Genomic DNA, 22,014 nt, shown 5'->3' with positions numbered 1-22,014 from the left:
GCATATATGATGAATGTTTAATGTTTTCTGAACACATAGAAACAAAAATCACATTTCTACCCTCAGTGGTTCCAATTTTATGAGTTAATACACTAAAACCCCGATAAGATGCTGTTCACGGGACCACTTATAAACTGCGTATTAACAGGAACTGCATATTAGGCAGGTACCGGTATACTAATTTGGATTTATATAAGTATCTATTAACATTTTTCTTTATTGAAATACATGATTCGCACCTTCGTTTCTGCTAGAAGAAAACTCTCCTGTGTATTTGAGTAAAAAGCTGCCAGGGAAAGAAGAAAGAAAAACCTTAAGGGGGACAGAGAAACAGCAGAGTGGAGAGCATTTTCCACCTCTTTCAATTTAATAAGATGGGGCTATTTCAAATTAAGTCTGTCATTCAATTTATTTTATCACACTGCGCCTTCGTATTATTAACCCTAATAAAAGTAAAACTATTACAAAAATTGATATAAACTCAGCGAGTATGATTATTTACGTCTGACTCAACAATTTTTTCTATATTTTGTTACTTTTAATTACATTCGATGCAATCTGATGCTATTTGTTGTTGTTGTTGTTATTATTATTATTATTATTATTATTATTATTATTATTATTATTATTATTATTATTATTATTATTATTATTAAGAAGCCTTTTGCATCTCCCTATCAAACCGATCTCAAGTAAAGGGTCGCGGTCCACAGTTTTAAGACTACTGTTTGCTGAGAGAGAGGCGGAGAGGGTAGCTGAGACAACGTCGCTCTCGCATCATGGATGAATATATAATATAGTCATCCATATGCTCGCATGTTACTGGCGCTCGCTGCGTATCGTCAAGAGGTTTGAGCGCGACTGTAGCTTACAATCTGAAAGCATCCGAGTATGCGATTTTTTTTTTCCTTTTACTTACTGATAAGCCCCAATTGGGTATTTCCTTTATTTATACACTTTGTTTTTCTTTCTCGAAATTGTCCTTATACTATGACGTCAATTTTAAAATCGAGCACAGTAATTACTGTACGCATTGATTACCTATATTATTAATTATATTCTAATATTCTAACGCTGTGAAATTCTTATATCCTTCACCAGCAATGGAAAAATCTCACCCTACGCCTATTGAGAAAATCATTCCCTTTCCTGATTGCAAAGCAAAGAAAAGAGAAATTGTAATTTGAAAAAAAAAAATTAATTAATGAACAAAGTAGCTGGTAGATGGCAGGACCGATTCAGTTCATTCGAAACGATTCCAGTTACGCACACTAGATGTCAAATGAAGGCACAACTTAGTTGGCAGCATTTATATTCAATATCCAATGCCAAGTTTTCATGTTGGCAATTCTGAAATATTTGTTTGAAGTATGGCAGCTGTTGTAAGGTTGAAACGTAGCCTGGACGAAGAACCACTAGAAGCTTTAGTGCTTGCCTGTAAAAGGAAAAAACTAGGAGATGACAGAGCAACAGAAAAAGCGGAGATTCCATTTACTACAATATTACAGTTTGCTGGAACTGTGAAGGATCAGGTAAACACGTGTTCCTCGCGTCCCTGCAAGAGCCGAATGACAACTTATCGAAGATGACAAACGTTATTCAGCTGTAGTGTAAAAAGTGTTACATTATATGAAAAGTGGACAATAATTGACGTCATGGGAAAACTAAGGGATAAAGTGATGCCCTCGATGTTGCATCTGTGCCTCAAGTATTAGTGCGCTGGTCTTCCATACAGGTGGCCCGGTTTCGATTCCCAGCCAGGCTGTGATGGAATTTGCAGTGGATAAAGCAGACGTTGCAGAGGGGTTTTCTCGGGGTACCCCCGTTTTCCTCTATCATTTCACCAACATTCTCCATCTTCTCATTTCATCTGTCATCTACAGTTAGTAAAAAATAGTCTGGGGTGAAGTCTTGGGGATAGTATGAACTTCTGATACTGATATAAGAAGGGCTTGGGACTCCTGGCCCCTGGAACTTATCAGGCTATTTGTATGCGGACAGGACCTGACTCAGGGACTCCGGCAGGATGGCCCACCTATCAGCCGACGATGATAGGAAGGATTTGGGATTACGGACCCCTGAGGCTTACAAGGCTACTCGTCCATGAGGCAGGATAGCCCACCTGTCAGCATCAGATTCACTCATGTCATTCAGGCCACCTGTTGGACTTGTAAAATTATCGCATGTATAGGGCCCACAGAAAGCCAAAGCATGCCTAAATGTACGGACCCGTCCCAGGTCTAGCCCTCATAAAACCAAGCCATGATTCCCTCGGTATGTTACGGTTTGTTGCCATCTTGCCCGGAAATTGTTTCTAGCTTTTCTTTGTACGTAAAAGTGAATTTTAAACAAAACTAGATGGCTCAATTTAAGTTCCATTCTACGAAGAGCTTTCATGTATGACTCATGTATGTTGATGGAAATGGCATGTGACGTTCAGAGTTGGTTCAGAATTATAGGTTAATTTCATTCCTCAGCATTAGGGTTCCATACCTTCTTACAGAATATAACTTGTAAAATAGATTTCGGGAGGTGAGAAGTGTTAGAGATAGAGAAAAACCTAAACAGGAGTGGGGATATATTGGATGATATTGGTCTTTGACTACAAAATCACTTCGCTTCCCACAGCAAATTTGTGTTTTGTTTAATCATGCGAAAACAGCTGCAAAGTTGTTGTTTTCTAATGCCAGGCGTTTGGCAATAAAGTCATTTGACCTCTTGTACTCCAGCATTTTTCTAAGATATTGTCATGATCAGCCACTGAAGCACAGCTACAAAGTTAAAACCACACAAAATTACAGAGATGCAGAAACTACGACCCAGTTATCCTGAACAGAGGGATAATGCATACATCTTAAAATGTCTTTTATTTAATAAATTGTTACAGAATCACTTGCTTTTGCTTTGATTTAACGAGAATGAAAAGCTTGTGTTGCCAGCGTGTAGATCTGCCAAATTGCCTGTCAATACCATATATACCGTGTGATGGTCGATAACCGAGTAGATAACTTGTAAATAAAATAATGTTTACTAGATAACATTTTGAAGAAAATTTGTATTTGTAACCTTTTTGGATACTTACTCATCAAACCCTAAAAAGACTGTCCTAATTGAACACACTCCACAGTTTTGTATACGATCATGTTTTATTATATTCATTCAATTCTAGGAAGAAGATGTAGTGTCACACATTACCAATGTCATAAAGAAAGATAAAAAGAAATTTGGACCGAGGCATACAGCTGATATTACTGCAAAGCTACGAACTGAATTGAAAGAAGCAGCTCAGGAAAACAGGTTTAAGGTACGTGTCTTATAGTACAATGAAAGTTAAAAATAAATTAATCTTCACTGTTGAGTTTGATTTGAGTGAAAAGTACTATCTGGTTATTTATGAAGTAAAAATAACACTTGGAATTAAGTGTACATCGAAAGTTTGTTTGTTATAATGTCTACATTTATTATTTCTTTACAGGTTGTTAATTGCTTCCGTGATTTGAAAGAATCTGAGATACTAGAATCCGAGAAAAAGCCTACACAGTCTGACGAAGATCGAAAGGAACCTCTTACTATTGTTGATGTTGTTAGTCACAAGGTGGATGAGAAAGAGAGCAGCTCACAATCAACCCAGTCACAGGTATGTACTTACTGAGCTAAATATAGTCTATGGATAGGAAAATGAGACATACGTAATTTCTTTCTGCAGCACATAGGCCAAATAGAAATGATCGGGACGAAATTCAAATACAATCTGCTGAGCCATTTATATCCGAACTCACACTTTCTCAAGTCGAAATTGCGATAAAGAAGCTGAAAAAGTATAAGTTTCCAGATATCGATCAGATTCGAGCAGAATTAAAACAAGAGAGTGAAAGTGCATTATCTAGCAAAATTCGTAAGCTTGTACTTACTATTTGGGAAAAGGAAATTGTACCAGAACAATAGAAGGAGTCTGTAATTGTACCTATCTTTAAGAAGAGTGGAAAGATTATATTCTTTTTAGAAGATTAACTCCTTATGTAGATGAAATTATTGAGGATCATCAATGTGGTTTTAGGTGTAATAGATCGACTATTGATAAGATTTTTTGTATTCGACAGATATTGGAAAAAAATTGGGAATATAAGGGCACAATACATCAGTTATTCATAGGTTTCGAAAAGGCATGTGACTCTGTTAAGAGAGAAGTTTTATATAATATTCTTATTGAATTTGGTATTCCCAAGAAACTAGTTTTATTGATTAAAATATGTCTCAGTGAAACATACAGCAGAGTCCGTATAGGCCAGTTTTTGTCTGATGCTTTTCCAATTCACTGCGGCTAAAGCAAGGGGATGCACAATCACTTTTACTTTTTAACTTTGCTCTAGAATATGTCATTAGGAGAGTCCAGGATAATAGAGAGGGTTTGGAATTGAACGGGTTACATCAGCTCCTTGTTTATGCTGATGACGTGAATATGTTAGGAGAAAATTCACAAACTATTAGGAAAAACACGGGAATTTTACTTGAATCAAGTAAAGAGATAGGTTTGAAAGTAAATCCCAAAAAGACAAAGCATATGATTATGTCTCGTGACTAGAATATTGTACGAAATGGAAATATAAAAATTGGAAATTTATTCTTAGAAGAGCTGGAAAAATTTCAAATACCTTAAATCAACAGTAACAAATATAAATGATGCTCAGGAGGAAATTAAACTTAGAATAAATGGAAAATGCGTGTTATTATTCGATTGAGAAGCTTTTGTCATCTAGTCTGCTCTAAAAAAATCTGAAAGTTAGAATTTATAAAACAATTGTATTACCGATTATTCTGTATGGTTGTGAAACTTGGATTCTCACTTTGAGAGAGGAACAGAGGCTGAGGGTATTTGAGAAGAAGATACGTAGGAAAATGTTTGAGGCTAAGAGGGATAAGTTCTAGGAGAAGGAAGAAAGTTACACAACACAGAACTGCACGCATTGTATTCATCACCTGACATAATTAGGAACATTAAATCCAGATGTTTGAGATGACAGGGCATGTAGAACATACGGACGAATTCAGAGCTGCATATAGAGTGTTAGGTGGGAGGCTGGAGGGAAAAAGACCTTTGAGGAGGCCGTGATGTAGATGGGAAGATAATATTAAAATGGATTTGAGAGAGGTGGGATATGATGCTAGAGACTGGATTAATCTTGCTCAGGATAGGAACCGATGGCAGGCTTATATGGGGGTGGCAATGAACTTCTGGGTTCTGTAGAAGCCATTTGTAAGGTAAGGTAAGACAAGAGATATACAGTGAACGATGATGGCATCTTCTATATTACTTCATATGTAGGATATCAAACAAATTGGTTGGAATATCTGAGCAGAATGGATGAATGTGTTGCATCTCAGTCTTCCACAGCTTGTTGGAGTGTATTACAAAATTAATTTTTGCATTCAAAGAGAACTCATTCTTTAAATGTATTATTTTATATGTAGATTTTTGTTGTATAATCAACTGTCCAAAGACAGGTTTGAACTTCATAAGTAATACCAATAAGCCATTACTCGTGCGGTAACTAGGCCAGGAGATAATGGGGTAGGATGGCCAGTTCCTTTCCCCCTTCATTGCAAACATCGCCGACTAGCTAGAATTTACACTAGTCAGACTTCAGATGCATACAAACAATTGTTATTCCTCTGGCACATATCGTCAAGTGAGATGTACTGCCTGATAATAGATATACATATCATCCAGAACTTCAATCAGAGGTAATATGTAGATTAGTATAACAAAAATGTAATGGCTTAAATATATTTCCTTAATTAATTTGTTATGAATGGGATGAGGAACAGTATTTCTTTCAATATTGAATTTTATTCAAATTTATGCCCTATGAGACAATACAGGTACAGTAGAACCTCGATTATCCCTCATAATAAAGGGGTGGGGAGGAACAGTTAATCAAAAACACGGTTAATCTGTTCTGCTTCTTTTTACCTTATTTCTATGTTCTTTTAAAGAAGTCTGTCACGTTTTTTCTGAATTTTGCTACTAGAATTTTTTTTCTGATCTCCATTCAAATTCTCTAAAGCAGAACAAATAAAGTGTCATCTTTTTGCTACTAAAACCTCATCAGAGTCCCAACTGATTCAAGCTCTTTAGTATATTTTTATTATTTTTATTAGTGTTGGTTTTATAATGACTATCAGTTTAAGTTTGTTAAAATTGTATTTTGTTAAATTTTGATTTATTAATATTTAATTATTTTATTGGAATTTTTTATTAAACTATTATTTGTTTGTAATTATGATGAAATTAGTAATATATATATATATATGATATTTTTGTTAAAATTTTAAAAGGAACTGGGCAAGAGTATTATTCTCGCATGTTTATCAGAAACATCTTTTCTTGTATTTTAATATGAAATATGACTGCCCACTGATTAATTTTGAAGGGCTGCAGTATTTTGTCCGTGCAAAGGTTCTGGCATTCTCTTTTCTGCCTCTCTATTGTCGTCATTGTCACATTTGCAGTCTCACAAGCAAGGTCAGCAGTAATGTCATTATCATTTTTATTCCATGCCCGGGATGTTCCAAGTCTGTATGCTGTTAGTGACAAATGTTTTCTTCATCCACCTCAAAGAATTGGTCATTATGCTGCGCCAACTTTTTAATGACTTCGCTTCCGTCATTCTCTTCAAACCCTTGAAATTCGTCTTCAAGTTCCTCATTGTCGGAATTATTGCCCTTGTATTGAAATTTGAGGAGTGAGTAGGGGTGTGAACTCCTGTGAATGGTAACAGAGTGCTAAAGGAAGGGGTAGTTATTCACACTTCCATTTTGAAGTTCTGCTCACGGCTAATCCTGTATTTGTCATTAAGTAGTTGCCTCACACAGAGTCTCTTGCTAGATTCTATATACTCAAGAGTGCAGATTGAATTGTAGCTAGATTTCCGTGATTAATTACATGTGGGAGGAAAGTGGAAGACAGTCGCATACTATGATGATGGGTTAATCGAGATTTTGCTGTAACTGAGTTAAATGCTTTGGAAGAAATTGCCACTATAATGAAATTTAAATAATTCAGTTATTATTTCAGTAATAACAGTTTTTGGAAATGAATTAATAATAAAGATCTTCTGTACTTTATTTTGTCAGGTGGAGGTTGACACGAGGGATGATGAAAGCAGTCCTGAAAAAGGTTATGTGTACGATCTTTACTATACAAATGTGGCAGGAAGTGATGGACTTGTCGACTTAGATAATCTGTTGAGTGTGCATCCACTTCGCCAGGCAGATTGGACTTATTATAATCCTGAAGATTCTAGTGACATGTCTCAGGAAGATGATGACGAAGAAGAAGAAGATTCTAATGATGAAAATAACTGGCGAAATGATTATCCTGACTCAGATCACAGGTAAGAAATTTTAAACTTTAAAATAAAAATCACTCATTATGCGTTGCCTAGGAAAATACGTGTTTTTTGTTATTTTGTTACTGCTAGGTCCAACATAGCCAACCATGATGTATCACTGCTAGACAGAAAGTTTGAATGAACTTAGAGTGTTTGGTTGATTCTTCAGTAAGAGTTCAGATTCTGTGAGTGTAAAATCTAATTCATAATGCAAAGTTAAAAGTAATCAGAGTTAAAAAGTAAGATTTTTCCCTAGAAGACTGACTAAAAACGAAAATGGCAGATGACTCTAGCTACTTTGAATGTACAAGGATTGACGAATAAATTAGCTGTAATACCCAAGAAACTTGAAAACAACAATATTGGCATAATAATGTACAGTACCACCTCGCTAGTCCAAACTAATTGGGACCGTGCCCTGTTCAGATTACGAAATTTCGGATTAAGAAGGGGACATGCTTTATTCAGTTTCGAGATCAGAAGAAGCTAGCAGATTATCATAATAGTACAGAAAATGACTAATTCATCATTTGTGAGAAAAAAAAGTTGTGCTGAGTATTGTACATTTTTCTAAATACTGTAGCATTAAATTGATACAGAGTTTCTCTTCAAATACTGTGTTTTTTTCTTCCTCTTATCCAGAATTTTAAGGAAATATGCACCAACAGATGGTGAGAAACAGCAAATTAAATATGGATTTTATGATCGTCTTTTAGATGTTTTAAATAAAATTGGAAATCGACGAGAATTATTAATGACATGATTTTAATGAGAGAATGAGTGTATTACACAATGATGCATTGCGGATCCCCACGGAGAAGCAAATAAAATTACTAGGCTGTATAGAATTTGAGACATAACTGATTTATGTAATATAGCTCCTCTTAAAATTTTAAATGGCTTTTATGAAAATAGAGATATTCATAAATATACTTGTAGGCAAAAAAGCCAAAAGCTGAAATTAATAATTGACTAGCCAATATGATAGCAAAGCAAAATACTGAACTAATGTTTTTGTTCAAGCTGTTAATGTCAGCCGTGTTCGAGACTTTGATTCAAATCACTTCTTGCTAAAGCTGAAAGTAATTTTTCTGTGAAGTGGCAGGGCCTGTAACTTGCCATTATTCGCCTTGACTCTACAAGTGTAGTTCATAGATGTAATTAGTGCTGAGAAGCGTAGAGCACTTAGTTCATCGGAGACTATGCAGAGTGCACCACAGGTGGTGGGGCTGCATTGCAGTTCAGAGGAATTGTGTCAGAGTTATTTAATAAAATTTTCCAGGTTTTATCCTTTGCTCCATCCAAATTTTGTTGCTTTGGGCAGATCTGTATTTACTTTTGATTAGTTGTTTTACAGAATAAAATGGAAGTCTATCATCAGATGGTTGGAAAATTTAAGTGCCCTTTTTAACCAAAAGTCTGCTGTTTCATTTCTCTTTATATCACAATGGGAAAAAAATCCACTGTAAATTAATTTTTTTCTTAGAATCCTGAATTTTAGCCAGTTTTGTAGACTGTTGTGAAATTAAAGCTTGTATATTTGCCCTTGAATCTGATAATATGACAGCGTTTTGGAATTTATTTAATCTTTATAAAAGGTTTTGCAAATATGTATAAATAGCAGTAACTTCTTCAAAATTCGTTTTATATTCTCTTACAGAATGGTAAAATGAAAATAGAGGACATGTTCCTTCATTTCTTGCTCTGTCTTTATAAATTTGTAGCCACTCCTTATGTATCTTAAAGCCAGTCTTCAAAACTAGTTTATCTTTTCATATTTTTTTTACATCGTCCCTGAGAGTCAAACTGTGTTCTATGTGAATTGTTTTTGATGGTTTATCTTTCAGTAATAAATTTTCTTTCTTTTGAGGAATATTTGTCTTTCTTAATTTTCTGTATTAACTTTGTAAAACTTTGTGCATTTTTAATCTAGCCAGAGTTTTACTGTTATTTCCTTTGTATGGCAGTCTAATTAATTTCTGATTGTTGATCATAACTTAATGTTAAAAATTATGCCACGGAGGTGTCTAGTGGCTAGAGCAACCATTTTCAACAGTGTGCCACAGCACACTACTGTATCACGAATGATCCCCTGGTATGCTGTAAGAAAATGAAAATAGTAAAGGATGTCGTAGCACAAAAATGAAAAAAAAAATAGTAAACACGGCATAAGTCATCATTCAGTAACATATTCCCTCCTAAAACCTCCAACATTCCCTCTAGTTGGGAACCCCTGGACTAGAGCACTAGATTTATAATCCTGTAGACTCACGTTAGATCATCGGTGTGCCCCCATTTATAACTTGTGTTGGGCAATCCCATTTATGTCTCGTGACGAGAATATTGTACGAAATGGAAATATAAAAATTGGAAATGTATCCTTTGAAGGGGTGAAAAAATTCAAATACCTGGGAGCAACAGTAACAAATGTAAATGATACTTGGGAGGAAATTAAACACACAATAAATATGGGAAATGCCTGTTATTATTCGGTTGAGAAGCTTTTATCATCCAGTCTGCTGTCAAAAAATCTGAGAGTTAGAATTTATAAAACAGTTATATTACTGGTTGTTCTTTATGATTGTGAAACTTGGACTCTCACTTTGAGAGAGGAACATAGGTTAAGGGTGTAGGAAAGGTGCTTAGGAAAATATTTGGAGCTAAGAGGGATGAAGTTACAGGAGAATGGAGAAAGTTACACAACACAGAACTGCACGCATTGTATTCCTCACCTTACATAATTAGGAACATTAAATCCAGACGTTTGAGATGGGCAGGGCATGTAGCACGTATGGGCTACAGAAATCCATATAGAGTGTTAGTTGGGAGGCCGGAGGGAAAAAGACCTTTGGGGAAACCGAGACGTAGATGGGAGGATAATATTAAAATGGATTTGAGGGAGGTAGGATATGATGATAGAGACTGGATTAATCTTGCTCAGGATAGGGACCAATGACAGGCTTATGTGAGGGCGGCAATGAACCTCCGGGTTCCTTAAAAGCCAGTGAATAAGTAAGTTGGGCAATCCCATGGTCCAGGTAACACAGGGGTTTTCTCTGGTAGTGCCAGTTTCCCTATGGCATTCCAACAAATCTCCATCATTATCTCAACTCATCATGAGTGTAACATAGACCAGTATCCTATGGCACACCCTGGCCAGTAATTGGTCTTCACAACCTGGCTTCATGCAGGTGAATGACGAACAGTCAAGCACCTACCATTAGTAAAAGAACTTAATGTTAAAACTGTTTCTCTTTGTTTTCAGTATAAACGAGGAAGACATGAGGATGGCTATGCAGATGGGTGACCTGAATCTCAGTATGTATACTTTTGTGAAGTGTCTTCAAGACATTTTAAATATATATTTAGTATTATGTGATGCTATGTAATGAATACAAAATATACATAATACACTGTAATATACAATAATTAATTTAGTTCTCTAGTAACTGATATTTGTAAGTAGTAATTACATTACTAGAGTTGTATGTACGCTATATTCAGCATATAGCTTTCGTGTCATTTTCAATTAGGTGTGAAGTTGTAATTTATTATTGTGTGAAAACATCTGAACTACATAAAAACAATGAATTAGTATCTACTGTGAGATTATTTGTGCTGAAGGTTCAGTATTTGTTCTAGTAGCTATATTCATCTCTGCTCAGCACATTAAGATCATATCTTATTGAATAAAAAGCAGCATTGTAACTTACTTTCAGAAATTGTAGTGTTCCTGTTTACATTCAGATTTCTGTCTCATGCATTTGTATTTTGATTGACGAAAGCAATTTAGAAATACACTGTTGAAAAAAAATAATCTTTTATGTTGTTAGTGTAAGAAAGTCAATAAGAAGACAGTACCAAAATTATGATTGCATAACAAAGGAATTAACCACTAGTGAAACTCAGTCGACATGTGCTTTTGCTTGCTCACTCAGAGCTGCACTCAGGTATGGGTTTGATTCCCACTTAGGCCGATTAGCTGGTTGGGTTTTTCTTTTTTAGGTTTTCCTCAACAATAAGGCGAATGTTAGATAATCTGTGGCAAATCCTCGGCCTCATCTCGCTATCACCAATTCAATCCATTCTAAATAAGCCAGTAATTGATACAATGTTGTTAAATAACCGACTAAAAAAAAAAGAAGAAGAAGAAAAGGGAAGAAATAAAAAATTGCAAAAATTTCATAAAGGATGTAGGAGGGTTGATGACAGCTTCTTAAAATAATGCCAAGAATGTGTACGTGTGAATGGGCAGTATTTCTGCACAGTGTTGTATTGATTAAGGTTAGTGCTTAAACTGAAACTACCATATTTATTCGCGTAATTTCCCCCCAAAGACTTTTAGGACATATTTTCCAGAATTTTATTTTTCTCGCGCAATGTCCCTTTCTTACATTAAAAAAGTGGACACACCCTTTCTCTTCAAGAGCGTCTTTCGTGAAGATTGTTTGCATGGCAAACCCAGAGTCATTTTTAAATTTTTCTACAGTTAAAAAAAAATTATATCTCTGACTGCACATAGGATGATCTGGATCTGTTCTCTTATTAAAGTAGTTGAGTGTAAAATATATGTAAGTTTATTGTCTTTACGTAATTAATAGCTTAATTTTCATAGGAATATTTTACATGCAAAGTGAATACCATGATCCGAGATTAGTCAGGATTATACTCCCGACTTTAGAACTGACACACACCATTATAAAGAAAAACAGCAGTATTTCTCAAAATTACTCAGATTGTGTTTATATATTTATAATTATTTAATATTAAACATTAATTTGGTTGGTTTATCAGTTGTTAATTATTATTTATGACCAGTTTAGTACTCATCATGTAATTTTCCCTCTCGATTTTTTGCCTCCAAATTTAAAAAAAGTGGGGGTTGAAGAAATTATGTGATTGAATACAGTGTGTTATGTTATTAAGAACATATAGTATTTTCAAGCAAGTCAATATTTTCATTCACAATTCTAATTTTAGATTTTTTATTTCTTTCTGAAATTGCTTCAAATATTATTTATATTTTTTTCTTGATATCAGTGACTGTTAGTCAATCAGTATAGCTCATATACAGTGTCATTTTAATGCATATGGGCAAACTCGGTGGCCATCAGGGGCCTCGGATTACAAAGGAGGCCTCAGAAAGGGGACAGGAATAATAATAATAAATATAGGGTCAAATAAAGTAATTAATTTTCACAGCAAAACTTTATTCGTTGAATAATATTGATATTATTTCCTGCTTCGACAGTACTGTACTAACTTCTCATTTGTTATCTCTATGTCTGTGCACACTCTATCTCTCTCTCACCCACTCTCCTATAATATTCTCTATTTTCGTTTTGCTCGAAGCACTGCTTGGCAAGTCTTTGTTCTCTCGCATGATCTTTTCTCTATCTTACAACCATTACAGTTGACATAACAATAGAACTATTCAAATAATTTATATTTTAATAACTATTATATTATACTAAAAGATTCCTTTATTAATTTATTGTATATATTGAAGTATTGCTATACAATTATATTTAATAAAATTTTATTTCGAATTCTTACAACAATGGAATTTCATCATCAAATGATTTATGGTACAAGACATCCGATAGTATTCATTCGACTTTCGAACATAAATGATCGTGTCAGTGAGGTATCCAAGAACAGGTGACAAACTGTGTGTCAGAAAACAGTGTACCATTATTTCAGAAAACATGCTTTTATAACGGAATTTTAATTCTGCAGAGTTGATATCTGAATGTCACTGTTTTGCTGCTTGTCTGAAAGTGAATATGAAAGCTTTACAAAAATATCCTAGAGATGACAAGGATTATAAAGATCTTAATGTTCGTAACCCATGCAGTTGCATGAAAAATGAGAATATTTTGCCAGAATTCCCCGATGTGGAAATTGCTGAGAATTTTTCTAACATTGTTTGTGACCAATGTATCTGGAGAACGTTCATTTTCGAAGCTAAAATTAATAAAATATGAATTAAGAAATCACATGGCATAACCACACTTAAATTATTGAAATTTGATGAACATTGAACATGAGATTTTGACGAAGAATGATTTTGAAGACACAATTCACGATTCTACCTCTTCAAAGTGCCAAAAATTTCCTCTCTAGGACTAGTATTTAATGGAAGACCGTTAATAAATGGTTGACTGTGATTGAAGTTAATTCCAGTGTCAACATCAAAGAGGTGAGTTGTTATGGTTATTATATTGCCATTATTATTATTATTATTATTATTATTATTATTATTATTAATATTCACGAGCCTTAATTATTACTTTTGCTGGGGGTCCATACCTTTCTTGTTTCGTCCCTGCCCATATATGGTCAATATTACTGTCATCATACAAAATATTACTCATATTATTGATAATGTGAGCAGTAGCTTATGCAGGATTCCTTCCTAGGAATGTTTCAGTCACATTATGGTTTCTCAGTGCATTTAAATCCAAACAAAGACCTTAATTTCTTAATATGGCATTGTTCCCTACTAAATTTCTCTCAAGTTCTTGTTAATGGGCTCATAAAAGAGAATATTATTGATTAAAAAATTATAATAAAAGTATTATCCCCTCTTTATGGAGTCGCACCAATAATCAGGTGACTTGTGAACCGATGGTTTTAAAAAAATATTCACTGTATATATAAAATTGAAATACATTGTTAAAATGGTAACTGAATTCATTCATTCATAGTTTTGTACCTATTGGTAGGTTTTTCACTGCAAACCTGGTATTTTCCAGTCTTCCCTATTTTTCGGCCTTCTTCTTAGTCTCCTTGAATACTTACTTACAAATGGCTTTTAAGGAACCCGCAGGTTCATTTCTGCCCTCACATAAGTCCGCCATCATTCCGAGGCTTATTGTATGGATTCGTAACAAGCTGTTTTTTACGGTGATGGGTTGTTAGCCCTTCACCCAACCCCCAAGTTGGAGGACCACCCCTTATCGGCTGTCCACGACTGCTTATTCAATATATTCGCAGCTACCCTCCATATCTGGAGGCCGTCTTCTCTATCCGCAACCTGAGGACATGCCATGCCATGGTGATAGGAATCCACAATACATGGTATTAGATTAAAATAATACATCGATTCCGTCACATCAGTAACATCTGCAGATTTTCATCTCAGTAGAGGCAAAACAGTTCCTAGCTATTTTGGTAGCTCAGTTGGCAGAGCTCTAGCTTACAGTGACTGCAGATCTAGATTGAATCCTGACGATGGATGTGTCATATTTGTGGTGGACAAAGTCAAGGTTTGTGAGAGTTTTTCTTGGCATTCTCCAGTTTCCCTCCTTGATTCCACCATCACTCTTCATTTGAGTATTCATCATCATCATCATCATCATCATCATCATTTCAATAATATATACCAAAAATGGTGCAGCTGGATGTAGTATTTTGACTGCCTTACAGATGTCATCTGTCAGAGAAAGTGTAGTATATTCTCGGGGAATGGAAGGGTGCCCTAGTGTAACTTCACCAGACCTTGTAACTATATGGCTCAATTTGATAGATGGCACTACATAGCTGAGTTACAATGTCTACAAGAAAGTGACCATTCGAATTTGAATACTCATTCCCACATAAAGGAATGATACGGCACAATAAGCCTCAGATAGCACTACTAAGCCTTGGGCCCCTCCTCCATATAAAAAGGGAAACACTTACTCAATACCAATGTTGTTAATTTTTAAGAGTAACATTCTGTGCTGATTATCTCTCTCCTGGTATAGTGAGAGTCACATAAGAACAGTTCCTAAACAGAAATATTGCCGTCTTGTCAGTGTTGCCAATTGTTACCAGATATCACATGGTCCTACGTACTAAATGACTTATTTACTTACTGTATTTTATGTTGGAAGGTTATTCTAAATAATTCAATAATTTGTAACATATTTTCGTAGGCAAACTATACGAGAAAGGTATCAACATGTCAAGTATTTTGTCTGGCAATACGAAATTCATTGGTTTCACTAACCTAAAAACGTATTTTGTTTGACCACATGAAATTATTAGTACTAACTCCGAAAACTTACCTGATTATAGTCTTGAATTATAACCACAACGCAACACACAAAATAACTATTAAGTATTAATATTAATACTGATATTACTTAATAATTAGTATGTTCAAATTTCATTAGCCTCCAGTAACCAGCTCAGAAATCTAGTACAATTTTAATATCATGGAACTCCACTACTGACAAATATTGTCGATATTTGTCTCAGCTGCCAACATACCAGTTACAAAATCACTACCATTTGTTGTATTTGTCAGTATCGAAATTCGAAACGAAGTTGGCAAAAGAAAATTCAACCTGCAAACTAGAAAATCACCACAATCCACTAGCATGTGTAGTAATGGGGGGAAAAATGGTTAGGTTTCACCCTTACGGTATGAAGTAAGCTGACCCAGACTATATATTGTAACGAAACCAACGCATATGCAAAATTTATATATTCGTGAACATAGTGTTTAAAAAAATTGACATAGTCAATTAAAAAGTAAAAAAGAAGAGGCCTGTTTTCTCAGCAGTGGTGTTTGTCCCTTTCTGCCTAGATCCTATACATAAGTAGTCTCAAAAGTCACGAATTAATACTACAGTAGAATGTCATTATTACGAACGCCAGTATAACGAAATATTTAGCATTACGAAATTAATTTCTGTCCCCTGCCTTCATTCCATATAATTTAATGTAAGCATATTTCAATTTAACGGATTTCGTTAAAAAAAATTAGTACAACTAAATAAAAATTTGGCTCCCTTGCCAAAAAAATCTACTTTTTAACGAAAAATATTTAGATTTAGGGTAGGTACAATCGTTAGCAATTAGGGACATATTTTTTTGTTATAATATTGTTTGCACAGTCGCCACGTGGTCATTAACTATCTAACTAATGTAGCATTGTCTTCTATGATTCCAATGTCTCTGAACTTTGTGTCAATTTTTTCATAGTGTTATTCCCTAGTTCTCCCTATCAATCATAACATAACTCACTAATCTCCTAACATGTTCTGATCACGTGCTTGAAGTCGACTGTTCAATTTTTCAATTGTTCAGAAATATCTGTAACACCAAATCGCTAATCCAGTCTTTGTCTTCTAATTCGTGAACTTTGGCTCTCTGAAAAAGTTGCATATATTAAGTTAACTGTTCATGAGTAATGGTAACCTTCATAAAATTAAATAAATATATGAGTAGTTTAATACAAAGACGGACATCTGTCGTCTCCATAGTTTTGATCTAGAGGCACTTTTTTGTTTAACAGTGTTCTTTGTAGTATTTTAAAACGATTTATTTTTATAAATGTAGTGTTAGAGTTTGTATATATGTAGTTTCACCATAACTGAAAAAAACACGAAAAAATGTATAAGAATCCACATTATCTAAATTTCATCTGAACGTCAGATGTCTGCCTTTGATATTAAGCTAATTATGAAGATAATAATAATAATAATAATAATAATAATACTTACAAATGGCTTTTAAAGAATCCAGAAGTTCATTGCCACCCTCACATAAGCTATTGGTCCTTGTCCTTAACAAGATTAATCCAGCCCCTAGCATCATATCCCACCTACCTCAAATCTTCTTCTTCACTTCATGGATTAGGCAATATGTCTGTTCTGCCTTCAAAGTCCCTCCATCCATCTCCTTCTTATAGGTCGATATTTCCAGAATTGCTTGGGCAACATCGTATCTAGCATCCTCTCTAGATGTTCTTTCCATTTATGTGTATAGTCTTGTCATTCATACTGTTGTTGTTTAGTCAGCTGTCCGAAGACAAGTTTGAACCTCACAAGTGATACGAAGAAGACACCACTTATGAGGCAACTAGACCAGAAGATAATGGGGTAGAGTAGCCAGTTCCTTTTCCCCTACATTGCATACATTGCTGACTAGCTACATGTTACACTAGTCAGACTTCAGATGCATACAAACAATTGTTCTTTCTCTGACACATCGTCAAGTGAGATGTATTGACTGAAAATAGATATACATATCAGCCAGAACCTCAATCAGAAGATTCATTCATATTATAGATGTTCAATTCATATCATATATCAGTCCTTATATGATCTAGTCTTGTACAACCTTTAACTGAATTACATTTCTGATGCTTGTATTCTCTCTCTTGTTTTCTTGTCGTTCTCTACAGTTAACACCTATAAGTTAATATTGGCACAACCATAACCTTATAAAACTTCAATTTTGTCTCTCTGCGTGTTTTATTTCTAAGGGCTCGATTAATTGTCCTGCAGATCATCTGAAACTCATGTAGTTTATAATTTATGTAATAGTCTTTATCATAACTGATATCATTCCCAAGGTAGCTAAAATGACTGACTTGTTCTATATATTGATTATTATTAATTACTATTTTTATTCGTACAGGTTCAGTGCCTCAGAAAGCCATAACTTTTGTGTTTGTTGTAGAGATATTCATATTGTATTCTTTGCAAATCTGGCTTAATTTAAAAATTGATCTTTGTAACGCTTCTCCTTTATTTTGAATAATGAGCAAGTCATCAGTAAACAGAAGTACGTTTAAGTGTCTGTTTTGTGATATCTTAATTCAGGGTCTACAAATTGTTTCCAGTTTTTCACTAGGTCATCAATATAAATCCATTTTAATATTTTAATGTTACCATCCCCCTACATCTCGGCCTCCCCAAAGTTTTTTTCCCTCAGATCTTCCAACTAACAATCTATATGCATTTCTGGATTCACCCATATGTACTATATGCATAATAATAATAATAATAATAATAATAATAATGACAATAATACTGATACCAATAAATGCACCCGAAATGGCATCAAACATTTTAGATCTCGTATAAAAACATTAAGCAGAACGACATTCAAATGTTTCTAGAGAGCGCTGTATTTTTTGGAGGGAAATAATATTTTGTTAGGAGGGAGATGTGTTATTAAGGGTTCATATACTGGAAAGGGAAAAATTATGTAACATATGTTAAGTTGTTATTCCGGGGAATGCCTCAATTGCACTGTTTAAGTGTAATCTAATCTCTGCACATCACACACACTCTTCAAACAGCACTTGGTAACAGAATGAGTTCATTGCTGATATTACTGTCTAAACTATGAGCTAAGCAAAGGGTTCGAGCAAGGAGGGGTATGTTGTGATCTTGCTTTATGCCTGTCTGGATTCAGGCATGTCTCACGAGACCACATTTTGTGATTGTTGCTATACATATTAAAATCACTGGCTATGATATTATGATATATGAGAAAAAATTTGTATTAATTGTAAAGAAATAACTAAATATAAAACAATATCAGATTGAAGTAATCATAGGTTTTCTTTAGGTTCATGTACTTGTGTTGAATATAACTGAACTTGATACTTTTATTTTACCTCCTGGTGATGGGGTTAACTACAACCCCTTCCATCCATCTATGTTAAAGATTCTAAAATACTAAAATAGGATTCTTCGGGTCTTTAGCCTTCCAACTTAGGTCTTTGTAGGTTCTGTCACTTTCTCTGCAATGTGAAAAGTAAAAATAAAAAATAAATTTTCAAGTTGACATAGAAATAGATTAATATTCTAATCTAAGAAGTCAAGGCTTACTTATGAACACGTGACCATCTTTTCATAGGTGATGGCGAGGAACTTTCGAGTGATGATGCAGACGATGATTTCGTTTATGGTGTGAACGTTGATCCACAAGATGTGGCACTTTATGGTGAAGGTTATGCAAATTACAAGGCACGCATGCAACGTGAACTGTATGGAAAGGAAGATGATTACGATAATGCAGAAGCATATGAACATAATAACAGCAGTGATGAAGAGGAGGATCCTGCAGAAAGATTCATGTAAATGCTTCGTAGTTTATTTTGAAGTGATGAAAATATTTGTACTAACCTTATTGTGTTCCTATGTGGTGTGTAATGTGTGCATTCCTCCTAAATGTAAGAACATGAAAAAAATTGTAATTGAACACCGGGTGCCTGATGGAGCTTGGATTTGTATTTCTGTCAGTAGTATTTTTATTTTTCGAGAATTCTAAACAAAAAGGATAGCATGTGCAATGTCATATTGTAAGGCTTTTGAACTTTGAATCAAGGTTCGCCATTACATGAAGTACCTGTTTACAGAGCCTTATTCTTGATAGTCTTTATGTAACTTTTTATTATGGGCGTCCATACTTTAGGGCAAAGGAGACTATGCCCTCCAAACTTCTGAAAATAAGTTGTTGCTTTGACTGAATTAAAGAAATGGACAAAAGTCTCAATCCTTCACTGTCCATAATCTTGTAAGTTAGATGAGTGTTTCTCAGACTTCCAAAACTCATGTACTCTTTTACAGTTTTAGTAATACTGCTGGATCTTTCTCTTAGACGAAAGTTATAATATTTAATTCCAGTGGTGAAGCTAAGATGTAAATATTGAGTAGGCTGAAAAAAATCTGCTTACCTTGAATCTTTTTATAGAGCAGATACTTATCGGCTTTTCTATCAAAATTTTTTGTGGCAGACCTCACAAGATGATGATGACCACTCATTTTCACTCCCAAACAGAATACAGGTAAAACAATATAACTTATTTATCTCAGAGCGCCCTGTTAGCCAAGGATATTTCTTATACCATGACAATTGAAAATTCCTATTTTGTCTTCCTCCATTCTCTATTTTAATATGTAAATGTGGTGTCGATCTCCTGTCTTTGTAAGCACATTTTGTTTCACATGTTGAACTTGAAAACGGTTTCTCTTTTAATTCTACAAATAATGAACTCAATGTTCTCCCAGTATAAGCCATTTTACACAAAATTAGTATGTAACACACATATGCATGCACTTTTGATTAAACTAACACTCAATAATGCAGTGATTTCCGAGAACACCAATATAGTGTGACATAGTATTGTGATGGAAGATTAGCCTCATTTCGTAAGATATGGCAAATTGATAACCCCTTTCCGATTCCCTCTCAAGCTTGCGAGTCAAGTTCATAGCCATGCTTTTAGAAGCTTCTGCCACAAGCCTCGTACTAAACTCTGCATCCTTGAATGATTGCCAACAGTGAACTTAATATGTGGAAGGATTGGAGTGCAACCAAGTGTTACGATACATCATTATTACTAACTTACAGACCTTCTCTTACTAGGTATAATAACTTAACATTTTTTTTGGATAGGCTAAGCCTCTAAAGATCTTTACCACTGCGTAATTCAGACATAAATAAATTTTAAAGTTCTTTTTTTGAGATGAACGAAATTGGTTCTGTTACAAAGAAGTTAATATGGTGAGATTCAGTTCTGTATTTGGTATTTTTAGCCATAGATCAGTGCAGTTAAACTCTATTTTACAATGATAAGAACTACTTACTTTTTAATACATGCATCTGGTTGCAGAGCCAATAACACAATGTCTGCAATACAGCAGAACCTTATTTATACATTGTAACAAAGGGAAGGGGAGAAACGGTTTATCAAAAAAGAGGAATAATCCTTTCTGCATGTTCTTACCTTATATTTATGTTTTATATTTAATAAGTCTGTCACTTTTTTTTTATTTCCATTCTAATTCTCCTCAGTGAAATAGTGTCTGAGAATGAAGTGTCATCTTCTTGCTCCAAAAACCTCATGAGGATCTCAACTGATTCAAGTGCGGTTTGTAGTGGAACACAGGATTCAGTCTCTATCTCTTCTTCCCCTTCACTATCATCATTGTCACTGATACACAGGGTCAGCAATAATGTCACCATTTTTTGTTTTTTACCTGGGAAGCGGCAAGTCTGTAACCAGCCACTGATTAATATTGTCTCCATCACATCAAAGAATTGCTCAACTTGCTGCACCAACTTTCTAGTGTCTTCCATTAATTTTCTTCCACTGTCGTCATTCTGTTCAAACCCTTGAAATTCGACTACAAGTTCCTCAGCGGATTAGTTATTTCTTCCTATTGTAATGTGAGGGGTGTGTAGGGGTATGAACTGCTGTGAATGGTAACAGAGTGCTAAAGAAAGTGTTTGTCGTTCATACTTCGATTTTGAAGTCCCATGATGTTTACCATTACATAGTAGCTTTGCACAGGGTCTCTTGCTGGACCTATTCAAGAGTGCAGATCGAATTTTAGCTGGATTTTCGTAATTAATTAAGAGAGAAAAAGCAGGAAGATCATAGGATAATTCTATGATCAGTTAATCGAGAGACTGATAATATTAGAACCTGGCTATCCGACACTCTATTAACCAATTGGCAGATTATTCGACTGTCTTTTTTTCTTTTTGATACAGAAATATATGAAGTAAGTATTGCACATTATATTAGCACGTTTTTGCTAGAGTGTTATTTCAAGCATTTACTTTTACTTTTACATATTTTTTCGTTTCAAAAAAACTTTCAGTTTAGAGCAGAGTTGGGCAGCAAGAGTGGATTCTACTCTCTCACTGGGAGCCATATGATTTCTTTTCATCCCCTTTCTTCCCTGCTGAACACACTGCAGCGTTGATTCAGTGACGGATGAATATTAAGCGTCCCCGTTTAGAGTTTAGTTCCGCTCCTGACACCCAGGCCTGGTTTAGAGAATTTGTATATGTCAATATTATCCTCAAACTCGTCCTCAACTGG

The 22,014-nt window shown here is 34.7% G+C and overlaps 1 protein-coding gene across 1 annotated transcript; it reads left to right on the top strand.

Annotated features, from left to right (window-relative positions):
• Positions 1–1,322: 1,322 nt before the first annotated feature.
• fs(2)ltoPP43 (female sterile (2) ltoPP43) lies at positions 1,323–20,917 on the top strand. The gene is made up of 6 exons (XM_069835535.1): positions 1,323–1,532; positions 3,170–3,304; positions 3,476–3,637; positions 7,135–7,394; positions 10,657–10,709; positions 19,038–20,917. The coding sequence occupies exons 1-6, from the start codon at positions 1,371–1,373 to the stop codon at positions 19,259–19,261; spliced, it is 996 nt and encodes a 331-aa protein (XP_069691636.1). The 5' UTR covers positions 1,323–1,370; the 3' UTR covers positions 19,262–20,917.
• The last annotated feature ends 1,097 nt before the right edge of the window (positions 20,918–22,014 follow it).

Source organism: Periplaneta americana, chromosome 9 (genome assembly GCF_040183065.1).
Source record: "Periplaneta americana isolate PAMFEO1 chromosome 9, P.americana_PAMFEO1_priV1, whole genome shotgun sequence".
NCBI lineage: Eukaryota > Metazoa > Arthropoda > Insecta > Blattodea > Blattidae > Periplaneta > Periplaneta americana.
The sequence above is the reverse complement of the archived record's forward strand: the minus strand, read 5'-3'. Positions and strand labels throughout refer to the sequence as shown.